This window comes from Melospiza georgiana, chromosome 3 (assembly GCF_028018845.1).
Source record: "Melospiza georgiana isolate bMelGeo1 chromosome 3, bMelGeo1.pri, whole genome shotgun sequence".
Lineage (NCBI taxonomy): Eukaryota > Metazoa > Chordata > Aves > Passeriformes > Passerellidae > Melospiza > Melospiza georgiana.
In genome coordinates this window covers 35,887,743-35,915,703 of record NC_080432.1, presented here as the reverse complement: position 1 = coordinate 35,915,703, position 27,961 = coordinate 35,887,743, and the positions used below count along the sequence as shown (strand labels likewise).

General features: G+C 39.8%; 1 protein-coding gene across 4 annotated transcripts; it reads left to right on the top strand.

Moving 5' to 3' along the window:
* Positions 1-153: 153 nt before the first annotated feature.
* On the top strand, positions 154-27,115 carry RCOR3 (REST corepressor 3). Of its 4 annotated transcripts, none has more exons than XM_058019809.1 (12): positions 154-378; positions 856-912; positions 6,962-7,039; positions 8,518-8,570; positions 10,286-10,447; positions 10,805-10,929; positions 12,337-12,415; positions 15,038-15,256; positions 16,953-17,030; positions 17,815-17,872; positions 22,994-23,235; positions 23,664-27,115. In XM_058019809.1, the coding sequence occupies exons 1-12, from the start codon at positions 237-239 to the stop codon at positions 24,006-24,008; spliced, it is 1,638 nt and encodes a 545-aa protein (XP_057875792.1). In that variant the 5' UTR covers positions 154-236; the 3' UTR covers positions 24,009-27,115. The 4 variants fall into 4 exon arrangements, with proteins under 4 accessions (XP_057875792.1, XP_057875791.1, XP_057875794.1 ...); XM_058019808.1 differs by having other exon boundaries at positions 12,337-12,433; XM_058019811.1 differs by lacking the exons at positions 154-378; positions 856-912; positions 6,962-7,039; positions 8,518-8,570 and adding an exon at positions 8,722-8,800 and having other exon boundaries at positions 12,337-12,433.
* Positions 27,116-27,961: the final 846 nt, after the last annotated feature.

Below are 27,961 nucleotides of genomic sequence, written 5' to 3'. Positions count from 1 at the left end.
CTTCCTTCCTTCCTTCGGCCGCGCCGCCGGCGCTGCGGCGGCATCCCCGCCCCTCGGCGAGATCCGGCCGGGCCGGCGCGGAGGGATTCCCGGCGCCGGGGGAGGGGGGCGCGGCGGGCGGGGGGAGGAGGTGCCCGAGGGGGGGGCGGGGAGGGGGCAACATGGCGGCTCCGTATTAACTTCCCCCCCCTCGGCAGCCAGCGCTGCCGTCGCTCTCCCCCGCTCCTAGCCTTGGCATGCCGGGCACGATGGAGAAGGGCGCGGAGCTCTTGGGGGGAAAGAGCCGGACAGCCCCCAACGGCGCCAAGAGCAGCAGCCCCTCCAACGGGCACTACTCGGAGCCGGAGAGCGGCGGCGGCGACAGTGGCGACGAGCACGGTGCGAGCCTGGGGCCGCCCCGCCGGCGGCGGCGGGGGGGTGGCGGAGGCGGCGGGAGGGGCGGCGAAGCGAGCCGAGCCGCCTCCCCCTTGCCGGTGCCGGGGCTCCGCCGCTCCGTCCGTGCCGCGGCCGCGCGTGTGCGGGGCGGGGGGGCGGGAGCGCGCGGCGCGGCCCCGCGGCTGCCCCCGCGGTACTTAACGATGGGGAGGGAGTGTCTCCCGGGAGCCGCCGCCGTCCCCATTGTTCCGCTGGAATAAACTCCCCCTTCCGCCTCCTCCTGCCCCCTCCTTGGCGGTCGTCGGGGCTTAATCCGCGGCGGCGGCGGTGGGCGGGGGGTGGCGGGGGGAGGAGGTGGCTTATTCCGCACGGCCGCGGCGGGGGCTCCGCCAGCCCGCCCGCCCGCCGCACGGCGGGAGCCTGGGACGGCGCCCGGGGACGCTCCAGCCCTTAATTTCTCTTCCCCCCTTTGCCTTGCAGATGTAGGAATGAGGGTCGGAGCGGAATACCAGGCGCGCATTCCTGACTTCGAGCCCGGTAAATGGCTTTTCGGCTGTAACCTGACATCTCCCGAGGCGGGAGGGGTGGGCTCGCCGCCGGGGCGGGCTCGCCCGGCGCTCTCCGGCGGCGGGAGGCGGCCGCGGGGCTCTATTTACGGTGCTTTCGAGCCTTTGTGTCGACGACCCGGTGCTGGCGGCGGGAGGCTTGGCCGGGGCAGCATCTGCGCTCCGGGGGCGGGGGGCTCCGCGGCGGGGGATTCTCACTTCATTATCGGCCGCATTATGTGGATCCGGCGGGAGGCGGCGAAGCAGAAAAAAGCTTGATTTTTTTTAAATTTTTTTTTTTTTCCCCCTGCTTGTCCTTAAACCTACAACCATAAAAAAATCTTTGCCGAGGGGTGATGGATGTTGTCGGGCACGGGTGGGAAGTGATGCGCCCTGCCGGAAGCGGAGCAGACCTGGCTGCTGGCTGGAAGATGCGCTCGGTGGGAAACTCCTGCTCCCGGTTTTGTGTGCTGTAGTAGCCGGGCTGGCCCCGCCGTGGCAGCCCGAGCTGCTCTCCTCCGCCTTCCTCGGCCCCCAGCCCCGCCCCGAGCGATGTGGGTGCGCTCGCCCAGCCTGGTACTCGGCTCTAGCAAGTTAATTGCGGGAATGCTGCCGTGCCTTGCTAGGCTGAGCAGGGAGCGCCCAGAGCGTTCAGCAGTTGTGCTGTAGCGGTGGGTCAGATGAAGCCTGAGTAGTTTGCTGCTCTCCAGGCAGGCTCCACGGGTGTCGGATGGTCTCTCACCAGAAGGGGATTGCCCCCGGGGTGCCTCCCAGGGCTGCAGCGAGCCCCTCGGGATGGACACCAGTCCCCGCCGGCCAAAGAAAAGGCCGGGGGAAGGAAAGCGCCAGGGCGGGATCAAATGAATGCGTGATCTTGGCTGAAGGGAATGCCTTCCCCTAGGAAGGAGCACGCAGTCCATGTCTCTTTGTTAATAAGGCTAATTGTTTGCACCCTGTATTTTTACATTGCCTACAGAAAAATATACACGGATAAAAATGATGGTTTCCCACCTCCAGCCTGGATTTGCTTTTCCTATAGGCCACTTAAATTAGAAAAACACCTAGTGTTTGTTTTTCTTTTGATTAAAAGAACTCTTCAGCCCTTGTAGGACAATTGAGGTTCTGTGGTTTCAATTTTGTAAACTGTATATGCAATAGTACCATTACATTAGTAACTACAGAACTAATTTTATGTTCTCCTATAAGCAGACTTTTTAGAGCTCCTAAGTGTTTCTGGGGGATGGTATTCAATTAATGCCTCTTTCTCCAGTAACTAGGGTTAATATATACTCACCCTCTCAGATTCCTTAATAATGGAAATGTTTCTTTAATAACTCCTGAGTTACAGGCATAATGTTTTATTATGAGTTATTATCCTTCTTGGTGTGTGTATTTTGCTTATTAGGGCAAGAAGGTAGTGATTTATTTTGGAACACCTAAGTCTTACAAAATAAATTTAAAAGTCCGTCAAGTTTAAAAGTTCAGCACTTACCAAGTTAACAGATTGTTTATCTGAGGAAATATCAGCAAGATCTCATTCTTTCATCTCTTTGGTTTTTTGGTTAATTTTTGTTCTGTTGAGTTTTGAGGCATAATTTCTTAGAGACAAAATTCTGTGCCCTTACAGGTACATTCAGATGACTTTTTTGTAGCAAGTGAGGTAATAAGCTCCCCTTTAGTTCCAGGTTTGCATATATGGACATGGCACTGTATTTGATTATCTTTAGTTATGTTTCTTCTTGGAATTGTTCTAATGCTCTTTTTTTAGGGTTTATCAGATACTTTAGAGTATGTGTTTATTTGCAGTACTTTTGAGTGCTGTTTTTTAAGCCCCTTGAGATAAATACGTGGGAGAAGGGAATCAGTGATGGGTAAAAGTAGACATAACTCTAAGACACAAAAGTCAGCCCTGATAAACCTACAGAATACTAAAATGAGTGGAATAATACAAAATCCTTGGGTTTCACTTAGCCTGTCTTGAAAAATAGCCATAAGCAATGCTCTACAACAATACACTGAGGGACAAAATATTCATGATTAATGTTGTGATGGCAGTAAACATGTTTTAAAAATTTAGTTTATGTGTAAAGCAAGATAATTTTTTAAACAAAAAGTGCCCCTGCTTCTCAGTGCCTCATGGAAGAAGTGGATTGTGGTTGGAAGCAGCAATTAGGCAAAGTTCATTTTAGTATACTCTTACCCCCTCCACACCATATTACTTTTACAAGCAAACTTTCAGGTAGAGCTTAAGAGAAGTAGAGTTTTTAATTGTCACCAACTATTACAGCAGTGAGAGAGATTTTGTAACTGCAAGAAAAAATTTTAGTAAGTAAACTTGGGTATTTTACTTTATCTAATTTGCTGAGTTAACATACCACCTCTTGCACTCAGATTTTTGTCTCCTCCTCCTGGTTTTACTATAGTATTTTATATTCTTGGTGAAAATTTTTCTGCTTGTGTTTTCTGACCCACCTATAGATCCAATTGGATGTTACAAAGTTGGTGTCTTTATATTGTGGGTTGTTTACATTATTTTGGAAATCACAGTAGAGAATGCACCACTCTGTTGTGTCACCCACAGAGAACTGCTAGAGAAGTTTTATTCTACTCAGACTTCACAATGGTTTTAGTATGAATTTTGCCTACTTAATGCTGAAATACTTCATTTCCCATTTACCCTCTTTTCAGGGCTGGACCTGGGGCTGTCAGGAAGAATGTTTTGTACCATTTAAGGTCACTTAGGAAAGCATTTGTCTGTATGTCTTTATAGCTTTTCCCTCTCTAGTCTTCTGATAGGAAAACAGGCTTTTTAAAATTGAAATTATTAAGTGGTGTGGGGAAGGCTTAGTCTGAAGCAGAGGAAGGTACATTTTCTGCTGGAAACCAACATGCTTGTAAATTGCCATGCTGCCCTGCAATGCCCTCACTGTGTCCTGTATGTTTCTGGGTGATCACTTTATTCTCAGTACCTGGCATCCTGCATTGAGCTGTACCAGCTGTGCATGCCCAACTTCTAGTGTGAAGCTGCAATTTAGAGAGGGTCACTTTGCTGCTATGATTTCCCTGTCCTGGAAGTGGTGCAGAGTGCCTGCTGGTCACCTTCAGCTGGCTGCATTTCCTGACTGGCACTGGCAGAGGGGTGCAGCAGCAGCTGAAGTGCAGAAGCCTCTTCCTCAGTGGCTTGGAGGTGTATTTCGGGGAGAGGGAGACTTGTTATTCTTCACATGTAGCTCTTGGTCCTTCTCTTCCTCACTGGCTTTCAGGTCTTCTAACACACTTTGGTTAACGTGTTGCAGGGTATTTCCAGCCTCCCTCCCTTGTAAAAAAGATCGTGTTGCCCTTGAGGTGTAACACAGCCTCCTTGGGGGTCAGGGCTGCTTCCTTGAGTGCTTGGGGAGGCAGGAAGTTCCCAGGAAGGTAGGTCATGGTCTTGCATATGGAGAGGATGCCTTAAGTTTTAGTTTTCATATTTTTCAGATTCTGTGCTGCCTTGGTGTGTAGTTCTGAGCTTCTTATTAAGTGTTAGTAAGTTCTCTTCACAGGGTAGTTAGACAAAACAATCCTTTTGTAGCTTGAGAACCAAGGATACAAGGACCCAAGGTTACAGCCTTCAGGCCCAAAAAGCATAAACAACAGTGAATTGAAGAGAGCAAACAAGGAGGATGGGACTTCATAACCTGAAGCTGTAATTGGACAATTAACCCCAATATGTAAACTTATAAAAGTGTGAAACCTTGTGACAGGTTGTCCATCTTGTGACCTTTTTGCGTCCATCTTGGGTGTAGCCCTGGCCAGGCTCTTGTACTGCCCAAGGTGTATCCATTGAGTCCTTTTAATAAATGCCTGCTTTATTCTTTTAGCTCTGTCTAGTGTCTGTTCCAGATCACCTCTCAAGGCATCAGAGGTGGAGGGATCCCTGTCCTACAGCCAGGGACATGCTGTGCTGAGGTCAGGGTGCCTTCCTTCAAGCTACCTGTATGCATCTCATTATTCCTTTGTCATCCTGGCTTTTCTTTGGCAGTGTGAAGGTGCCACCTGAATGGAAGCAGATGTGATTCCTGCTGGGGACACAGCGCTGTTTTGAAAAGGGATGTTCTAGTGGTTGTTGCTTGTTTGTCATGTGAGGGTTGCACCTCGTCAGGGGAGTGTCACCACCTACATGATCTCCTGCAGGCACAAGAACTCTGAAACTATTTTTTTTTTTTTGCTTTAGTACTTGAATATTCAGTATCAGTAATATCCATGATATCCCTTTGTCTGTGAGTATCTTAAGTTTAGATTTTTTTTTCCTCATAACCTGAGATTCTAATACCTTCTCTGGTGGTCCTGCTTTCTCCTCATCTTTAGGTAGAATGAAATGCAGGGTAGTGGTCATTTACTTGTGACAAGAGAAATGTTGTGCCTGTAACAGCTTGCCCTGCTCTTCATGAAGTCTTGCATTCCTAATAACTAAAAATGTCATGCTTTTTTATTCTAAAGTGGAATGTTATATTAAGGAGTTCATTCTTGTGTACCAAAAACCTTTCAGAGTTTAGTAGTGCTTATGCCTTGAACCTGGTGCATTATGAGTGTATGTACATTCTTAACCTGTTACAGAGTTTATGCTGCACTGAAGTTATCTGCCTTACACATCTCATTTTGGAAAGGCACAGGAGTTCTTTAATTAACTGTTTTCAAGTTCACAGTTGTGATGGATCAAGATTGCAGAGATGATAGCAAATACAAAACACTGCCAAACCGAGGAGGGAAGAGCAACAAAACATAGTACATAAAGGGAAAGCATGACACTGTTCTTTTTCCAAAGCATGGGGTTTGGTTTTTTATTTGCTTCAAACAAGATGTAGAGCCTAAATATAAAGTGTGTGAGCTTAAAATGGAGTGAAAAGTTACTTGTCTCACTGAATAAAAAAAGCTGTTCTTCTCCAATAAGGATTCAAGGATTTCTCCTCTGAGGGTGATTACTCAAGGAATTCATACTGACATTAGATATAAATCCAATTGTTGAGCAATTTCTTAGCGAGATAAAGGGTTGTGAACAAATAGATTATAAGGGGCTTTATGTTTTAGACTACATTTGTGCAATAGTAGTGGAAAGTGGCTCTTGAATGAATGCTTTTACAGTATTGGGGAGTTTGCTTTTACAGCATGTTTTCAAAAATCATATGCTCTGATGTAGTGCTTCAGTGTTTGTATCAGTACTGCTCTGTCCTGATGGGTTGGGTAATTTGTATTGCTTCCCTTGCTATGTTGATGTGAGGGTAAAGAAACCAAAACCAAAAATTACTTTCACATCTGACTGCTTTCTCCAGCTGTGCAATTTGGTTGACTATGAATATTAAAATTATAAAATTAGAAAAAACAAAACTGGAGGGAGATTAACAGAATTGTTTCTGGTATAGTTGTTAGTATAGTTTCTCCTTGAAAGGGATCGGGGATGATGACTGAATTGTGGCTCTTATCTATTTTTGTTTGTTTTACGAAGTCTAACTGACCACAGCAGGTCCTAGTCCTCCTATGATAGTGATAAATGTTAGAGCCCTAACAGACAATCAAACTTCAGGAGAACAAAGTTGCATCTTTTCCAACTTCACAGGGGGTGTATTTAGATATGAGAAAGAGAAATTCCTCACTGTGGGGTGGTGAGGCACTGGCACAGGTTGCCCAGAGAAGCTGGGGATGCTCCATCCCTGGAAGTGCTCAAGGCCAGGCTGCATGGAGCTCTGAGCAGCCTGGTCAAGTGGAAGGTGTCCCTGCCCATGGCAAGAGGTTTGGAACTAGAAAAGATTCCTTCCAACTGAAGCAGTGCACTTAGTGGTTTAATTGTGGTAACCAGGATACTGTCTAATATTTAGTTGTACTTGAACATCTGAAGAGTAGTGTTCAGATTCAGCCATTTGATATCTTAAGGAATTAATTGTGAATTAATAACCCCCCCCAGTAGCTGGACTTGTTACTGTGGTTGGCTTTTGCTTACTGTCACATAGTTGTTCTCTAGATCATAGTTATTAAATAAATACTGAGAGTTAATTGTTTTCTTACAGGTGCCACAAAATACACTGATAAAGATAATGGAGGGATGCTTGTATGGTCTCCTTATCATAATATTCCTGATGCCAAGTGTAAGTCCTCGCCTGCTTAGGAATTTGGGTGCTTAAGTAAACTAAATAATTGTTACTGGTGTGCCTGTTTGGTCTTTATTTTACACACAGTGAAACTGCAGATAATTAAACATAAAGCTTCTTTTTCTTTATTTAGAGAGCTCCAGGTAAAGCAAAGATGATTATTTCTTATGTTAGTAAAGTCTTTATTTCAAATCATACTGCCTATTTTGTATTATCATCATCATTTTCTGTGAAACCTTTTGTTATTAATTAAAGGATAAGATATCTGAACATGAGGAACTTGCTGCTTTAAATTCCTAGGAGGAGGAGTTGCAGTGGATGAATTTAGAAAAGATTTGTTGAGGCCCACTTCAAGGGGAAATTATTACTGCTGTCACAGAAGGAAAAACTAAACATTTTTGCCCTTTAGGAGTGACCTGAAATACAGGAGTCAGCTGACTAAATGTGATCAGTTATCTGTTTAATCTAGTTTAAACTTGTTTCCTGTGCTAGAATTTCCCATATGGAATATAGGGGAGTAAACTTTGAGGATGCAACCATGAGAACCTCATCCTCAGGACAGTTTCTGTCTAATACCAGTAGTTAGAGATTTATGTCCCTCTATGTTTGAGGGAATGCACCTTTAACTACTGCAGAACAGTTAGAAATAAAATACAGCTGTGATCATTAAACACTTTTTTCATTCCTTTAAAGTACAATTAGCTCTTTGCAGCAGCAGTGCACGGCAAGGGTATCCCTTGTCCAGTTCAAGAAGGAGGATTTGATTATTTCCTTTTCTTGAACATGCTTCCTTTCACTTGTTAGTTCCATTTAATTTTGAGCTCTAGAAGGTGAATAGGAAAATGTTTTGTTTAAAAATGAAGTGGGACTTAATTTCAAAATTATGAATGTTCAACTCAAAGCTGGCTCTAATATTGCTAAATATGATCTTTAAAATTTTATTCCTTAGTTTTGTTATCTAATTATTGAATTTTCATACTTTCTATTGAAAACTGACTATGTGTCATAGTTAAAATCCATATTGGTTAGTGAAAGCTATAGTAGTCTTGAGGCTATGCATAATCATTGATATAGGATCTCCTTGCTGTAATTTTCAACATGTTTAGGAATACAAGCAGTAGAAGTAGTTAAATTTAAAGCTAACTCAGAGGGGGTTCCAGAAAGGCATAGCCTTTCAATAATCAGCTAGTCTCTGCTTTAAATAAATAAATAATGAGCCTCTGTGGTTTTGTTGTAGTAAAAATGTGAAAGAAAGCAGAATTAGCTTGTGTAAAAAGTTCATAAAATTAATTGTTCAACAATGGTCATTGGGTTTATTTATTATTAATAAAGCTGTGAGTATATTTAACATTTTGGGGGACCTGGGCCTATGCAGTGTGTTAAAGCATGGGGAGACTTTCCCATGTTAGGTTGTTAATTCTGTCGTAGAGCAGAACTAAGTATTAAAGAGTAATTCTGACATTGTTTTGTTACAGTGGATGAATATATAGCAATAGCAAAGGAAAAACATGGATACAATGTGGAACAGGTAAGTGCTGTGGAATGAGAGTGCTCATTTAAAGGATTTTTTTAATATAAAACTATAACACAACTTATTTTTCCCCTTGGTTACCATTAATTAACGCTGTTTCTCTTCAGGCACGGCAGCAAACACTGCAGTTAAATGGATCTGCATACAGTTGTGGTCTGGATTCTCTGCAAAAGATTGAGCTCTTTGTTTTCATGACATGCTCAGCTTGTAATGTGCACTTTTGAAAGGTTTGGTATGTTTCTTGATACACTGGGCATGTCATGCAATTGTGTGTGTATATTTAGCTGAAGAGTTTCTTAGAGAAGCAGCTTACAAATTTAAAGTTTAACATTAGAATCGAAATATGGTACGATTTTGAACCACTTATTGATAGGCACTGAAAAGGTTTCTTTCATATTGAAAAAAACCTGGAAGCCAACTATAATTGAGTGGCTTTTTTCAGAGGCAGGACACCAGACTCAAGTTTTAGCTCTGAAAGTAACAAACAAGTTCACTTTTTATTTAACAGCCTTTGGCTACCATTCCTTAAAAAGTTGGGATAAAACTTTGCTGGTCTGCATGTTGTTCTATCACAAAATTCTTCATAAATTCTTCAATTAACCAATCTGTAAAAGTGAGGTTACCTGTTGGAAAAAAAATATTTGCTGTACAATTGAAAAGAAGTTGTATGATCAAGTTTTGGAGGATGGAAGCTTGCTCATCAACTGCTGTCTGACAAAGAGGCTGCCAGTGTTGTTACAATGTCCAGAATATACCTGTGGTTTGGTATTACTTCTTTATGCCTTGACTTCTGTTAGGCAAGAGGAGGAACTGATGGATCTCAAGTCTCCGAGAGATGGATTTCCAAAATAACTTCTGGTGCAAAACATTTGTAGACTCCTCACAATGGAACAGAAATTCTCTTTGCAAGAGGTGTTTGTCACTTGCCATTTTAACAAGAGCAGAGTTTGCTGTGTGCAGGTTGTTAGAAGATGTGAAATCAGGGGGTTGGAGAGATGCTGGTGATCGTGTCTGTGCTGTTTGATTGAAACTTGGTGGATTACATTGCCCAATTCCCATGCCCAAATCTTGGCATCAAATCTGCCTGTGGTTCTCTGGCAGAAAGTCCAGTGAACATAAAATCCTTTTAGACTGTCTAGAAATGAAATTGTATAAGAAAATATATTTAAATTTTGCTTCTTTATTAGGCGCACATGACAAAGTGGCCATGCTGTTATTTGTGGATTAGAGAGTTGTAGAAAGACCACTCTCACTTTGAACTCTCAGACTTGCATTCTGGATGATCCTCCAGCTACTGAAAAGTATTTTTATTAAAAAGCATTAATACTTAAAATATTTTTATTTTCTTTCTTGAGTGGGCTGGTAATAAAGGCCTATAAGGGGCTGTGTAGGTGATATATGCCTGTAAAGTAAGAAAGCAGGTCAGTTTTGAGCCTCTCAGCCTAGTTCAAGCTGCTCTAGAATTACTGCTGCCATGCCAACCTTAAATTGTCTGGCTTTCATACCATTAATAAAGTATAGATGTGCCCACTGTCTCCAAAGAGAATTTTGTAACCTATGGTAAAGAGCCAATAAAATTGTAAATACATTTTGAGAAGGGATTCTGCTAGTCAAATATAATTTCAAGCAAATAAATTGCCTGTTTTTATTTAACTTGTCTCAATGTTTTAGAAAATTGACTAAATCCAAAGAGGGACTATTTCTTTTTAAAGGCTCTCGGCATGTTGTTCTGGCATAAACACAATATTGAGAAGTCCCTTGCGGATCTCCCCAACTTCACTCCTTTCCCTGATGAATGGACAGTTGAAGATAAAGTCCTGTTTGAACAAGCATTTAGCTTCCATGGAAAGAGCTTTCACAGGATCCAGCAAATGGTAAAGTAATATTTTAATCAGAAGCATTAAACAGCTCAGATGCACTAAGAACAAAGGCTCCTGTTGGGCTGAAATTTCATGTTGATTTCTGTGTAAAAGCTTCAGGAAGAACCTTGAATATAAGATTTAATTTAATTTCATCGTGTCTCTTGGACATGCAGCTTTTTCACTCTAATGAAAAAAGCCTTCTCCCCTTTTCAAAAATGTGTATGAAATACATCCCTCCTTTCAATCTTATCAATGCATTTAAAATATTGTTTGAAGTTTTATTTGTTTATAAACGGAGCAGAATTATAATTCTGGGTTTAAAATTTAAATTTTAAATTTAAGTGTTAATCTGTTGATGAATTCTTCTAGCTCCCAGACAAGACCATTGCAAGCCTTGTAAAATATTACTATTCTTGGAAAAAAACTCGCTCTAGAACAAGTTTGATGGATCGTCAGGCTCGTAAACTAGCTAATAGAAATAATCAAGGTGACAGGTGAGTTTTATGTTCTTAAGTAGCTAACCAAAGACTGAAATCTTCCTAAGTAGAGATGTGAACTAATTTCTAACCATTGTTTCAGTGTGAACCACGTGTTTCAGGTTTGAACCCCTGTTGTGCTATCTCTGGTTTTAGCAAGAGGTTTGGTGCCTGTGCTTTAAGAACTTTATCACTCTGGTCTGTGTGAGTTGTAATAGGAGATGGGAGTGTTTTAATGGATAACTGTAAAAAGAAGGATTTAAACCCTAAAGTCTGTTACTGTCTGTGCAGGAGTGTTTTTGTGGGGGTGGGGTTGGAATTTTCTTAGTTTGGATTTCTGAGCTAATATGGAACTACAACTGAAAGCACAACCAGTATAAAGAGCTGACACAGTTATAATGCCTATGCATTGTTTTAGAACAAAAACTTATATAAAGGTGTTTTTTAGAAGACTTACAACTGTTACCAGAGAGAATTAGAGCTCAGAGTGGTTTTGTTTTCTTGCATAGAAGGGAATAACTTTTCTCACAGTTATTATAAAATTAAAATTTTATTGTGCTCAGTATATGTAATAATTAACTTGCACTTTTTAAAAGGTGATATGTGTAGCATGTATAAGTAATATAATCTATGTTTATATGGGAAGCTGTAATTTTATGTCTATAGATAATTGCTTAACTGGAGCAAAAGGGGTCTTTTTAATTATATGTTATTTTGAATAACTTCTGAATCTAAAGTTCATATGCTTATTTAGTGATTCTGTTTCTGAAAAATAGCAAGCTAAAATTAGTTTGCTTTTAAAATAGCAGTTTGGAGGGGTTTGGTAATAACTAGAAATTTTAGTTTGTTTTTGCATTAATTTATTCAGAAATTATATTGTCAGAATGACTGTTCTCTTTTTAACCTTTTCTTTGATTTAATTCAGTAAATTTCATTTCTCTCCCCTAAATTGCTAGATTTTAAGCACGTCCCATGTTTTCCCATCATATGCCCTATGCTCCCCACAGACTTCAGCAAGGGTTTGTTCGCCTGGTGCAGTGGTTTGAAAATTGGTCTATTAAAACTAATGGGGCAAATGAAAGGTTATTTCTACCCTTGATATACAGTTGGCCACATAAATGTTCATGCTGGCACAAATGGTTGAATTGAAGAAAGGTGACACCAAAATTCTTGGCAGCAGTACCAGCACTGCTTAAAGTAACTTTGAAACTGTGGTTTTTGATTGCTTATTTATCATAATAATTACTAGAATTTAATACAGAAAATCATGCTTGTAACAGCTGTCTTTTGAAATCTACAAATAATTTTGAGATGCCATATTCTCAGAATAGATAAATTCAAGTAGATAACTCTTACCCTGGTGCATACTTAGATTTGGGTTTAAAAAGTAATAAAGTGACCAGCTTTTTTATAATCTGTTTTTAGTGATGATGACGTAGAAGAATCTCATCCAATGGATGGAAATGATAGTGATTATGATCCCAAAAAAGAAGCCAAAAAGGAGGTAACAGATAACTTAATGGTGAATGTCAGTTTGTTTGTTTTAAGTGAATGTCTTACTGTGAAGACTGAGTTGTAGTACAGAGGTTTAGGTTTCAACCTGCTGAACTCCCGGGGTCTTTAAGTAGTCAGGATCTTGATGATTTCTCACTGAAACAAAATTGTATCATGTATTTTTGCCATTTTGTGGCTGTAAATGCATCTCTCATTGCCTCTACTGTGTCCTGAGAGCTCTTCAATTTTTGTGAGAGAAGTATCCTCTCACAGCCTAGTAAAACAGGTTGTATTTGCCCTCCTTCAGTCTTGTTAATATGTTTACACTTTTACTGGTTGTGAAGTATTTGAATCAAAATGTTTTCTTTGAATTTTAAAATTAAATTACATTTTTCAAAGAACAATTTTGTTGTTTGTTCAAAGCCACAATGAGGTGATGCATTTCAACTAATTTGTGGTTTTACTGAGATGCTTTTAACTAATAGATGTAGAGGAAAAACATTTTTGTCCTAATGAGCACTTACTGTTAGCTTTACAGATGACTGCTGTGTTCAGGGTATGTTCAGGTTTTAGGAGTTGGAGTTCTTGTTCTAAACATTAAGCTATCTATGAACAAGAGTAGAAAAACACATTTAAGTGTGTGTTTATCTTTGATCAACTTTAAGCATTTGTGTTCTTCCTAAATCAGCCAGTTCATGCTTCTCAAGAGTGAGAGGAGAGCTTATGCAAAACTTCAGCACTCCCATGAAGGGGTATCTTGGATTATGAATAAACTTTGCACTTTTCACAAAAATAATATTGAGTAAGGGACCGATAAGTTTAGCTTCTGTTCTGAGCTTTGCAGTGACCTTCAATGTATCCCTTTATCTACTGGCCTTGGGGGAAAAAGGACAATTATCTCTTTCAGTGAAAGAGTTCAGGATTACTTTTTTAACATGGGCATGTTTTATAGTACTTGCAATGTCACATGGTCTGATAATGTACCTTTTTACTTTTCTCTGTTCTAACAATGTCCCTGCAATCTAATGGTTGGAGTTGCTGCCTTAGCCATGTCTAAATAAGGGCTATTTTGCTCAATTTACTTGGTTATAGTTTGAATCATGACATGCAGTCCAGAATGCAAGTGGTATGTTGATAGACTTCTAGGAAAAGGACAAATAGATTTGTAGTTTCTGATGAGCTGTTTGGATCTGCACAAGATAATTTTGTGATCTAATAGTTCTGGTAGGATTTGCGTGCTTTCACTTCCTAAGCAGAATATAAACTGAGTAGGCTGCTTGAGCACACAGAGCAATGGAAACTTTCTGTTACCAGATGAAACAAATATAACCTAAGCTCTCTGTCTTGGCAAGACAAAATTATGAGAGAATAATTTCACTTTAAATCCAGATTGAACACACAGGAACTGCAATTTCATACTGAAAGAGCAATGCAGAACCAAAACCCAAATAAATATAAACAGGGCAGAAGTAAACTTAACCTTGAATCTTTTGCATGTCAAAGATGTAATGCTCTATATCAGTTTTCTGGGGAAGAGCACATATCTTAAGTGCTTTTAAGGTGGCCTCTATGAAGTCTGTGGGCTGGATTAAGATGTTCTATTAGCTGGGGAAGAGAATGTGGCACAAGGTCAAATGTAGTAAAACATCTGAAGGCTCTGTTTGCTGCTCTGCACTACTACTACAGAAAATAATAATAATGATAATAATAATGGCTGCTGCACTTGGTTTTGCAGTCACTGTGATCAGATGACCACCTCCTCTTAACATGCATGGGTGCCAGCAGGCAGGAGCAGTAGGGAGCTGCTTGAAGTAGGGAAAAGCCTGAATTCTCTTTCTGTTCTGGTACTAAGCATTCCTTTGAATTAGAATATCCTTGCAGAGCAAGTAATTTTTGTGTCTCTGCTTCTGGGCTATAGGGAAACTACTCAGTTGCTCTGAGGGAGTCACATACATGCAGAGAATGTTTAGGTGCCCACACATACCAGAACAAAGACTTAATTTCCTCTTTGCCATTCCTTTCCTTTCCAAAGAAGCAAATGATCAAGGCCCATGTTTTCTAAATTACATAGATTTTTATAAGAACTGCAGGGGTATGTCCATACTCTCTCTCCCAAATCAGCTCCTCCCCATCCCCCCAAACCAGACAGTACAGTCTCTATGTGGAGAGTGCTTACAGCAGGGAGAAATGTAATTTTGCATTCTTCTCCTTTAGTATTTGCCCAAATTATTCATATCTGATCAGAAATAAATGTGTAAAGTCACTGATTATTTGTTTTAAAAACAAGATACATACATGTATATAACTTATGCAAGAGATCCATAATGCTTGCCCTTTGTCACAGTATTCAGACTGGGGTTTCCATACCATTTACTGTATTTGTGGCCATATTAAAAAAAAGTTTTGAGAACTCACCTTTCTTAGAGTCATGTAGGCTTATCCAGCAGATGACTGGTATGCTCCAACTCATCTGCAAGGCATAATTGGATACTACATGCAAAGGAGGATGTTAGCTTAAGTTTTATTTGTCATAAATACGACATTACAATGCTATCTGATACTTCATTCTTTTTAGTAAAGTTGTATACAAGATACTGTTATTCTTTAATGATTTATTTCTTGTAAATTAAAGGGCAATAATGAGCAGCCTGTTCAGACCAGCAAAATAGGTCTGGGTAGAAGAGAGTATCAGAGCTTGCAGCACCGCCACCATTCCCAGCGTTCCAAATGCCGGCCACCCAAAGGCATGTACCTGACCCAGGAAGATGTGATAGCTGTTTCCTGTAGTCCCAATGCAGCCAACACAATTCTTAGACAGCTGGATATGGAACTAATCTCATTAAAGCGACAGGTACCATGGGTTATTGGTCTTGGTTTGTTTGTTTTTGTTTTTTTTTTTTATCTCAGATTGTTCTGATTGTAATGGTTTTGAAGATTCTGAAACTTCTTTAGATTCTGTGAAGATTCTGAAACTTCTTTAATGTGAGTCTTCCTCGTTTTGTTCCACAGTTACCACCACAAATGCTGGATAGTAGCTGCTCTTCAGTTTTGTTTTTTACGTTCATCTGCTCTTTTGGATAAAATGAAGCAAGATTACTTTTTACTTTTTTTTTTAACAAGGGTAGCATTAAAACAGTGCTACAAATTTGGGGACAGGAAAAATCAAAAGTCACATTTGATTTGAATTTTTTTTTTTTTACTTTGTTAAGAAGAAAGTATTTGTTTGAAAAGCAAAAATGAGACCAATGGAGCAGAGGAAGTTACATTTGTTATGCTTTAAATTGTAGCCATTTTAATGGATGTCCTTTCCCACATACTATGAAAGTATGAGAGGTGTGTGGAACCTAGATGTGTGAACCTAGTTATTTCTGTGTTTGAATTGATAAGTTTTCTACTTCTTATTAAATTTAGAAAAGCTTTTTAGTCTTCACCTTTAAAAGGAAAATTGCCTGCATCCTTTGCATGAAGAAATTAAATTTTGGCATTTCAAGTTGAAACATGTAATTATTCAGCTTCTAAGGGTACAGTAGTTATGTGCATGCTTGCTTTCTAGGAGCAAGGGGGCTACAGAGTCAAGGCTTATCTTCTGGAATTTCTGCCTCCTTGTAGAGCTGCCATGTTGCAAAATCACGGAGTGAATAAAGGGTTTTTTTCATGGGGTTTTTGCTCCCTTATGTTCTTTTACAGGAGAAATAAGCTTCTTTCTGTCACAGCAGGACTCTGGGGCTAAATAGCATAGGTGGGTTTCACTCTTTAGCCTTAAGTGTAGGTGAGTTTCAGCCTTGAGGTTGTGTTTCTCTTTTCTCTTTTTTTTTTCTTTTTTTCTTTTTTTTTTCTTTTCTTGCAGTGATCTCAGAGATGCAGCCTTTGGAATCCCTCACTGAGTTGTCTGCTTTTGTGTCCATGCTTAAGAACCCTTGTAATAGCTGTGCACCATAGTATGCAAAACTATTTTCTTACCTATGTTATGTGCTTCAATGTCAGATTTAAGTGGTTCATAGATATGTATATGTTCAATTTGGAAGGTCTGTCCTTTTTATAAACTAAGAAATACTTAGAATAATTTCAGGAATCCCCCCTAATTAAATTAGAATGATCTCAGGTCAATGAAAAGCATCTGTCAGAAGGAACTAACTGAAAGCATCTCATGAATTTATTTTTTTTTTAGAAGGAAGAAGTTAATAAGTTAATATATGCAATACATCTCACATGTCTAAGAATGAAGTTTTGTGTCTAGAGTATTCTTAATTCTTCAAGAACCTATGCATCCTTATCAAAAATTACTTGTTGTGAACAGCTTTTAATATTCTTGCAAACAAATTGTTCTTTTGAAAGACTGGCTTAATTTTTTTCTCTATAGTTAACTGATGTGTTTTGTTTTGGCTTTTTAAAGTTTTTTTGAAACAGTTAAAAGTAGTGAAGCCTTAAACCATAATATTTCTCTTTTTAACTTAGGAGGTACACTTGTGGCAATCCTAGTGAAGATAAATGTGTAAAGTGACCAACTTTCTTTGTGGAGCTGATTAACTTTGTTGTTTTTGACCAAGGTTCAAAATGCTAAGCAAGTAAACAGTGCACTTAAACAGAAAATGGAAGGCGGGATTGAAGAATTCAAACCTCCTGAGGTAAATCAGAACAAACACTGAAACTTGTGTCCTTGCACTTACATTAGTGGGAAGCTGCAGAAATGTGTTTTGCTATAGCCTGGTGTTTGCACTCCAGCAGCAGCTTAAACAGGATCCATTAAATTACATGCAGGGGGGAGTCTGGCTTCTTTACAAGAAATCAGTGGTAGGCACTTTTTAATGGCAACTGGTTGAAAAAAGAAGCAGAAAAAACTGAAATGTCATGTCTGTTCACAGTAATTGGGGGCTGAAACTGAGCCCTGATACATGGGGGCTTTTTGGATTAAAAATAGGTAATGTAGATTGCCAGTAATGAATGGTGTTCTGTGTGAAAACGTGACTATATATGCATTTTGGCATCTAAAATGAATGATGTATTACTACTGAAGTTCTGGTTTTGCTTGTTTTAAAGGCTTGGATATGAAACATAACATGAATGCAAAATGCTCTAAACACCAAGTCCAAATAGTTTAGGTAAATGTTACTGTAAATTCAAACTCTGTCTGCATAAAGATCATTAGCTTGTGCATAAGTTATTATGTAGCTGATACTAATAATTACAATAAAACAGAGGAAAAACTGCTGGTATAGTTTTAAGCTCAATTCCATAAACACTATTTCCTCTGCATGAAAGCAATCTTAAACTATAAATCTTTTGCTTATAAGCAAGAGGTTGTTACCTATTTTGCAAACTGTAGTGCAAGTAAAATAGATTGATGCTCAGATATCTTGCAGCTGTTGAAGCAATTTAATGATCTTTGTGCCATTTTTCTAATTTTAATAGTCTAATCAGAAAATCAATGCCCGTTGGACCACAGAAGAGCAGCTTCTTGCAGTACAAGGTATGTTAACAGTAGCAGCAAGTTGAAATGTGATGCAAAGGATTTGAAGAGGTGCTTAGACTTATATTTGTATTTCCCTCTAATGCAAAGCTAAACTTTATCTGATCACCAGGAAAACAGCAAAACTCTTGAGAATATTTAGAACATTTATTCAAGCAATATGACATTAGGCTTTCTGTTACCCATGTTAAATTTCAAAGAGAAGAGCTATGCAGCATTTAACAACTGTATTAGTACCAGAAAGTCCCTTTAATCGTCTTCTAAATCACATTACATGAATTTCTCTAATGTGGAAGACTAAAGCAATTGTTAAAGTAATAAAATGTGAAGCATTTAAGACATCTCCAGTATCCTAAGGTAGGAAAAAGCAGAAGTAAATCTGCTTTACTGTTGCTTTTCTCTGTTCATGAGGGAGTAATGGGCAGGTATCTACCCATCAGGCCTTTTAAGACTCTAAAGCTGGATAGGGATGTTTGACTAAGTCTTACTGGGCTAAAACCCCAGCATTTTCTGATAAGTTATTCATACAGTTTATTTGCATTTATTTCATTTATATGAAGGAAAACTGACTCTTGTATTAGGAGGCGCTGCCAAATCAAGGAACATATAAGGGAAATGTCTGGAGATGCTGTCTTGAAGGCATGTATTGACTCACTTATGGGGATCGTCTTTTATAAAGATAATAGCTCAGTTATATGTATGTGCTTTATTCCTCTGTATTCTTCACCTTGAAAATGAGATACTAGGTTTTAATATTAAAATATTCAGTGGATCAGGATTTCAGTGTGAAGTTGTCAGGTATGCCATACCTGGTGCTTATTTATTAGTCAGATGACTGAACCTAAAGTTAGGTTATTTTGTTGTGTGAATGGAAATGCAGAACATAGTTCATGCTTGGATTTGCGCCTCCAAACTGTCCTCTGTCCTAAGTTCATTCTCTCACTGTTAATAAATACGTCAGTATTTTGTTCCCAGATGCAGCTGAAGGACATGTCTCTAGTATGATAGCCTAGTAAAGACAGACTTGCTGAAAGAGTGGGGAAAATCCAGGGTCATTGTGCCTGCCTTGGAAAGAAAGGATTCAAACCATCTTGCCTTTTAGTTTAGTTATTGGAGTTCTCTCTAAGCAGCAGTTTGGGAAGTGATAAGAATACAGTCAGTTTTTGTTAAGCTATGACACTGTGACCAACAAGACAAATAACTAGAGCCTGAGCAAAAGAGAGTGAGGGTTAGTGGTGACTCCTTGGAGAGGAGATCCAGCCTTCTGGTTCTAGGGATCTGTTTCTGTGTTTTATAGAGGTAGTCAGCCTTAAGGATGGCGTGAGAAATCTGTTTTCATTGACATGTGCTTATATGCATTGTTTCCTCTGTGGACCCTTTCCCTTGTCACCATATAAAATGGAGATGAGAGAGAATCTTAATGACAAGAACAAAGTGTTTTAATTATCCCTCCCTTACTCAGTGCTTGCTCACTCTCCTGGAATGAGAGGGCTGTCTCCCATGCCTCAGGCTGAGGACCCTGATTTCTTGCTTCAAAGCAATTCCTTGAGATGGTAGACTCTAGGCATGAGGGAGCCATGCTGTGTTTTTCCCTGGGTTTGTTTTCAGAAGGTAGCCACAGTTGCTCTGCTAAAAGCTTCCATAATGTGCATTAGGCTTGGATTTGAACCTTGACTTGAACACGGGTACATTTAGTTCATACACTTTAAAATAGATTTATTTCATTAAATGTATTGGTGTATTTTGGCATATGCTTTTAATAATTTTACAGAAATCACAAGCATTAAGCAGGTAGGTGGCACTTACATGATTTGTTGACTTGAATTTGGACAATGACTGACCAAGGAGATTGTAAATATAATCTGCAGTAATATCATTTTGGTACTGTTTTTTGTAAACATGAAAATACTCATTATCTGCAGGCTAATCTCAAGGGATTGCCAGTAACTTAGGAAGAGGTAATGAGAGAACCTATCTTAAATAGAGCTGTGTGTAATCTTAAAAGCAGTGTGGGTGCCTGCAATAGGGTTGTGGACTCAGATATACAATCTCTGAGCCAGTATATCCACAGTATAATTTATCAGCTATCAGTTCAACTTTGAGTAGTTATTGAATGTAATGGGCTAGTTCATCAGTTAGTGTTCTTAAATTATAAAATTTTATGTACAGAAATATATAAGAATGATCATATTTTCAAACTAAGATGTTGGCCATAAAAATGCAATTGCAAAAGTGTTTTAACACTTGTTTAAGACAACAAATTTGCATTGGAAAGCTGTGCATGATTTTCATGGCATTGCAGGGAAAAACAGTTGGGACAATCAGGATCCAACTCTACATAAGATAGTTGCCAGGAGCACTGTAATCCCATCACAGTGGAGCTGCAGCACCCATTAACTATTTCTGCCTTCTTGTGGTGCTGTATCATATTGCTTTGCACCCTGATTAATATTGTGTTGGCTGTGCTGTACAACATGAAGCAGTGTAAACAGAATCAAACTTGGATTTATGAGTTTCTCCAAGAGAGACATTCAAGATAAAATGCTGTAATCAAGAGCATGCACATGTTCCAGTGTACCTTTGCAGCTGGATGAAGTTCTGAAGAGCTTGAAGGATTCCTGTGAGCTGGGCTGCTTTCAAATGAGCTGGGAGAAAACCATTCATTCATACATGGGAAGTGGGGCTATGCAGTCCTCCTTTTTGAGCTTCACTTTCATCAGCCTAATAAAATTATTGAATCACGGTTTGAACAAGTGAGAAATAATTTGGGGGTGTTTAGCACTGAATTTGTATAAGGATGCATAAGAAATGTGCACCAGTTTGACAGGGATGGTGACTTGGCAACAACTCTTAGAGATATGCCATCACCTTAGACATTAAAGTTTTATAAACACACAGTGAATTTTCTCTATTTCTTATGTGGCTTGAAAGGCTTTTAATACATCATTGTGGTAGAGCAGTGGTAATAACATTGAAAAGAATCCAAAGTGAGCAGTGCTGTGTGCAGCTAAACTAAGGAAGTTTTAGTTTACTTAGATTTTCTTTTCTAGAGTTGGGTTCTCAGTGAAGGCAAGAACACCTTGTTTTCGAGCTGTTTGCTTGGAAATAGACTTTAAGACCTTATTTTTTGACAACTTGAGTTGAAGATAACCAACAGGCTCAGTTGTTTTGCAGATTAAGGGAGGAAAGAAGTGTAGCCACCATAGTAACATAAAAGGCTGAAATCACTAAAAGTCCATATTAGTTTGCTAACAGAAATGTGCTTTGTTCTGCTGGGCACCTTGCTCACTTGATTAATTGCACAGGATGTTAGATATATTGCAGTGGATGTTTCATGTTCATTACAAATAGTAAGGGTGGTAATGGTAGGGCAGACAAAGAATTTTAAAATACTGGAGGCAATGTTGTGTGGGCACACACAGCTTTTAAGGAGTACAGCTGATACCTTGTACAGCTGATAAAGCACAGAGCCAAATCCCTGTCTTTGCTTTGCCTGGATCCATGCCCTCCCACGTGGCTCTGAAATCTTTCCAAGGTTCCTGCAATCAGGAGGGTTGTATTCTTTTGTCCGCCCCAGAAAAAGATACTACATAATGTAGCTGGGCTCCTGACAGCTGAAACATCAGCTTCAGCCACAGAATTTGTTACTGTCCTGGAGGTGAACTTTTCTTTTAAATTGCACAGAGTGTACATTACCACATCAGAAGTGCCTAATAACAAAGAAAGTAGAAAGGAGCAGAACAAACTGAAGATCACACTCTTCACAATTAAGTTGAAAAGGAACATAGCTTTCAGATTTGAAACAACTCTCACTTTCTGAACACTTTGCTTCATTTTCTGAAGTGAGGCATGAAATCAGGCATAAATTTCTTTTCCTGTAATGAGAAAGAGTGCCTGTCCTCTAAGAACTGTAATACGTTCCAAATGAGTTTAACTATCACAAGCTTCACAGGAGAAGTCAAATTGTAATCCTCTCATGCATAACTGACAGCAAAAAAAAGCCTTCTGTTTACTCAGTCTGGAACAAAACTGGTAATTTCTTCAGGTCTCCAAACTTTTTGACACTTGTAATTAAAAATATACTTTGTGCAGCTAAAAGCTGTGGTCTATGAGGTGGGAGAGATTGAGGGTTTTTTTTCTTAAGAAGGAGAGGGGAAGAACTACACACATGGCCTAAATATAACAAAATATATATAATTTTTATTATAATTCAAAATTTAAGTTAAAAACAATGGAATGTTGCACTCTATTTTTTTTATTATATGCAAATGTAGTTTTAGAAGTATTTAAAATATATATTGGGGTTTTCTTTTCAAGTGCTCATAAACAAAAGTGACTACTGATGTCAGTACAAAAATTAATGAAGAGAACAATGCAAATCTCACCTGTCATGCTGCTTATCAGTAGGGGATTTAATCATGGAGGGTTTTGCTGGGCCATCTTGTAAGCAGGCACTAGTAGCTTAAATATATTTACATTCTCCAAGGTTTGTTGGGCAGGCTTTGTGGGGTGAACACTTGGCAGTTGCTCTGTGTGGCCTGAGTAGAGCATGTCACACATGCAGGAATGAGCAGTAAATTGTGATTACAGAGCTGTGCCCCCTGTTCTGCCCTCTGCCACTCCTGCCCCACTGGCCGTGGGAAAGGGCCCTGTGCGTGCAGCTGGTGTGGAGGGAACCTGTAGGAGCTGTCGGTGTTTGTCAGCTGATATTTCTAGCATTTTATTCTGTTTACAGCCATTCACACGTGCTCAGTCACCCCTCCTCCCCTCCTGAGCTGATGTTGGGCTTCTGCCCTTACTGTGAGCATGCTGAAAGACTCACTCTGTTTGTCAGGGACCAGATCTCTGTGGTTTTAGGTTGAGAGATTTGGTGAGTAAGCCAGGATCTTTTAAGAAGAACGGGTAATGACTTTTTAACAAAGTTCTTGATTTGTGTGTTGATAGCTGTGCTATTAAAAATTACTTTGTTTTAATGGAAATTGAGGCCTTCTCCTAATTGAGAAGTTCTCCTAATTAGCGAGCCCTCGGTTTGCAGGTCCCATAGGTTCTCTCTATAAATACATCACACGTAGCTGTGTCTGACTGATTCTTCACAGCTATGTTATTTACTTTGCCTTCCAGGTGTCCGAAAATATGGTAAAGATTTTCAAGCTATTGCAGATGTAATTGGCAACAAGACTGTTGGCCAAGTGAAGAACTTCTTTGTAAACTACAGGCGTCGGTTTAACTTAGAGGAGGTATTGCAGGAATGGGAAGCGGAACAAGGAACCCTGGCTTCTAATGGTGATGCTTCTGCTTTAGGGGAGGACACAAAAAATACTTCTAATGTGCCATCAGGAAAGAGCACTGATGAAGAAGATGAGGTGTGTTTTGTGTACCAGAAATAAGTAAGCATGGGTTGAGGAACAGCATTTTATGTAGTGATAAAATATAAGGTTAACTGGTGTGGAGTGGCAAACCGCATTCTAAAGAATGATGATGAGCTTGCATAGAACTTCAGCCAATGCCGTTAACCAGCCGGGAGCAGGACCGCACCTTTGATAGTGACGATCACGTTACTGTTTTACCGTTAAAATACACTTCTTGCTCTAGAAGAAGACTTGCTTTGTAAATATTTTTAGTTCTGCTGTCCATAATGTTTTGGTTGGTGATTTCTTTTCAGTAACTTCTCGGTTCTTTGGTTTGATTTTTTTAAATGCTGTTTCCTGTGTAGTGGCCAGTGGCAGCCCAACCGCGTGAGGTCCCGGCCGGGCCGGCCGTTCACACCGTCTTGTCTTTGTCCTTTGCGCAGGCACAAAGCACTCCGGCCCCTCAGTGTTTAGGCCCTTCACCTCCAGCACACGCCTCTGCTCCGGCCCCTGCCGCTCCCGTGGCAGCCCTAAACCAGCCGCCCCCGTTACTGCGCCCGGCGCTGCCCGCCGCTCCCGCTCTGCACCGCCAGCCGCCGCCGCTGCAGCAGCAGGCGCGCTTCATCCAGCCGCGGCCCGCGCTCAACCAGCCGCCGCCGCCGCTCATCCGGCCCGCTAGCTCCGTGCCCCCCCGCCTCAACCCGCGGCCCGTGCTGGGCGCCGGCAGCGGCCAGCAGCCGCCCTCGCTCATCGGCATCCACACAGAACCTCAGTCCACTCTGCACTGAAGGAGTGCCGGCGCCGTTATGCTGACTCCCGCCTTTGACAAATTGGATCCACGTACTTTTTTCTCCCCTTCGTTATTCGGAAAAAAAGAGCGAGCCTTCACAGGTATCAGACCAGTTTTCCAGAGGAGCGAGCTAAGAACTAGACACGGAGCGACGTCAATGACCACCTGTATAAAAATATTTTTATGCCGAAGACTTGTACAGCAGAACAATGCCTACGCTGCAGCCCTCCTCTGTATGAATAACTGTTGAAGGAAGCTAACTTCTTAAATGAATAAATGTTCAACACACCAAGATTTTGTTTAACTGATTTTTACTCTATTTATTTTATTACGGTTCTTTATAGTCAAGCATCTAACTACAGGAAAGTAGTTTGGCAAATCTAGACATAGATAATATTGTAGGAGACTTAAATGTAGTGATGGGGTTTTTTGTGTGTGTGAATTTTTTAATTTTTTTTTTTACCTTTTAGCAAAAGAAAATAATGGCTTTAGATTCAGAATGTTTGACCCTGTTTAGATAACAGCATTTCACACACTTGTAAAATGTAGGTCTTCTCTCCATGTTTTTCCCAGAGCATCTTAGCTTGTTTTAAAAGGTACTGGCTTATTAAATGCTCCTCTTTCAGAGTAATCTGAAGACTCAGTGAGCTATTGTACCAAATTTATTAAATCTCACGCACGTTCTACTCATAGAATTAACTGGAAGCAGGAGTCCGGTTTCTTGCTGCAGTCCTTTGGGCTGAGCAGGATGGAGTGGCAGCAGCTTCCACCACCCAGGGGGATGACAGGACAGGAACCATCTAGCAAGAAGTAATAATTTAATTTGTTATTCCGCTAATTCTTCTAATGTAAGTACAGTAGAATTCCATTCCTCTGAGAATGACTGTCTGCAGTTCGTGTATGTTAGATCACTGATACCTTGCTTGAGCATTAATGAGGGAAGTGTAGAGGCTGGTGGTGCTGGTAAAGTATCATGAGAGTAGTTACCTTCTGCCAACCCAGTCTTACTTTTAAGTGATTATCTCGACTCCTGCTATATTTCTGACAAAGTTGATTACATGAGCTGAGGGTATTGGGGGAAGGACAAAGGTGTTTGTTTATTTTATTGACTCAGTAAAACCTACATATAAATATTAATATTGCTTCCAAATTATAGGAGTTTGAAAGAAACTCATTTCACTGCATTCTCATCTGAAATCTTGATTGATGCCTAATAATCTTTCAGGGCGTGGGGGGTTTTTTTTGTGTTTTTATTTGTAAAAGCAGATGCCTCTAACCTCCAAGTAAACGAGGCTGCAAATATGAGTAGCACTGTTTGAAACCATGTGATCTGAATTAAGCTATTGAAGAATAATGCATTTTGATTATGTAATAATATTCATGTTGACTGTTGTACTATTTTGAAAGGTTTTTTTGCTTGTAGCTGAAATGATGTCTAAGAGTCATTTTAACTCCTTTTTGTTTTTAACTAGATTTGCCCTTGACTAAAATGAGACTTCTTATGCAAATGGGATGTGCTCTCCCTAGGTTTTTTTCACAGATAAATTAGGTGGTCTAATGATCAGTTTAGCAGCTAAAGGAGGTCTTTTTTTAATGTGCAAAAGGAAGTTCTTTTACTATCAGATTCTATTTTATTTGAAAATCTAGTATTAAAGTTAGATAGTTGTAACCTGAATTGAAGTGTTGACCTTTATGCTTTAGTTCTTCATTTTAAAATACTCTCAAATAAAACTTGAGAGATTTTTCTTTCTGAAGAGCTTTCAGTGGTGTGCTGAGGTGTCGTGCAAAAGGTCTTTCTTAACAAATTTTATTTTGCCTCAGAGTAGTTGCTTAGCCACTATGTGAACATCCGATGATCCCATGTCTAACTAAAGCAGAATTTTAAAACAAGCACCAAGGAGTTAGTGGTCATGGAAACTTGTGTTCTGGGAGTCAGGAGTCTTTAGTGTGCCCTCGTTAGCTGCACACAAATCTGGCTGCTCTCTGGTCTTTAAAACCAATGAAAAACCAAGATGGTACATTTTTACAGTTCAATTGTTAACAGTGGTAAGATTCATCTTTGGGATTTTTTTTCTTTTTTTTTTTTTCTTTTTTTATCTTTTTTTTTTTTTTTTTTTTTTTTTACTTTAAGCATTGAGTCTCCCAGGTGTGTGTATTGTACATCTGCTAATTTTTGTCTTGTCTCTTGTCGATAGACTTCAGTATGCAGAATGTTGGGTGTTACAGGACAGTTGGCCACCACCAACTGCCATGAAACTGTTCAGTACATTGTAATTCCGTTTAATCTTGTTTAAATATTCTATAACTGGGCAAAGGTGCTGTATTTGAAGGGGGTGGGAGGGTCAGAGATAGGTAGGGTAGTATTTCTTAATTTGCCTACACTGTAGCACACAGTAGGGAACTCCTAGCATTTGTAGTACTAAATAAGTATGTACATAGCAAAATGTCTTTATTGTGTGCTTTGCAGAATATGTGCATACAGTTTGCACGTCCTGTTTTGGGGGGTAGGGTATGTTTTAAGCAGTGTTTGCCTGGAGAGTGATTTGCTTGCTGCTTAATCAAAGGATTAAAGTTTCAAAGAAATCTGTGTCTTCTATTTTTATGTACCTTGTAATGGTCTAATATGTTAGGGCCCTTATACTGTGATTCTCTTCTAAATTCATTTCTATTTTTTTAAGAATTAGAAATAAAATTATACAATGGTGTTGATTTCAGTGGGAAATTTCTTTTGCCATATCTAGTCTCCTGTTTTGTCATGTAGTAATGAACTCTGACTTCAAGGTTGGCTTAATTTTGTCACTTTAAAAAATGTACAATGTTTGCACACTAACATTGGGCAGAGAACGTGTATCCTACATTGTTCAAAGCTAATGTAACTCTACAGCTTTTTGTACAGTTTATTTTAGTTAATAAAGCAAAACGGTACTAAAAAATTACATTTTACAAATGCAAGGCATAATCAGAACAACATGTATTCAAGAAACAACACTTGCAAAATATGGATGTACAAGAACTATCAGATTTAATTGTTGCACTTTAAATCAGAATGGGTACGAAGTTGAGCAGGTATTTCTGCATTTAATAAAAAAATCACTAAACATTGCACATCATAGTAAAGCAGTTTAATTTGTTGCTCCTGAGCAAAAAGAAATAGGTACTTTTGTCCTTAGGGTTTTTTTCATCCTTAGAGTGTTGGAATTTGTCTTTACTCTGGAAACCTCACAATGCATCAAGAACAGAACGCACACCAGTAGCTTGCAGGTATGGGAGTTTGTGTATGGACAGAGACAAATTGCAGAGTTTAGGGAATAGTTTGTGATGAAGGTTACCAGGACTGTGTTGTGCCTCTTTAGAGCAAAAGAGGAATAGACTGAACTTACAGCTGAGGCCGGGCAGAAGTGTGGTTGTCAGGCAAAAAAGCAAAGCCAAACATGAAATAGTGTGCTTGGAGATGTGTTTCATATTGCTAGGGAAGTTGTAGAGAAGTCAGCAGTGTTGCACTGTAAACAGCACTGAATACAGCTCAGTCATCCTGCTAAACGTGGTGAACCTGCAGCTTTTCCTGAGGCTGACATAGAGCTTGCCTTTCTCAGAGTGAGTTAAAGCCAGGCATTTATGGGTTAGACATCTGCTTTACGATCCTGGGCAGCTGTACATGAGATAAAGGCAAACATGAACTCTTTAACACTACTCAGTCCATTGCCAATGAATTAGGTGTCCAAAATGTACAGTCAGGTAGGGAGGAGAAAATATACAGGCAACAGTGTCTGGACTATTTAATTAGCAGGTGCTCTCTTTTATAGAACAGACATCCTCAAAATTAAGTCTGAAATACAACTTTGGAAAATTACTTCATTTTCACCACTAGTGAAGGCTGCTACTTTTTAGTTCTGTCGAATTCCTTAATCTTAAAGCTCTTTTCCAGTGCAGTTTTTTACACTGAAAGAATTC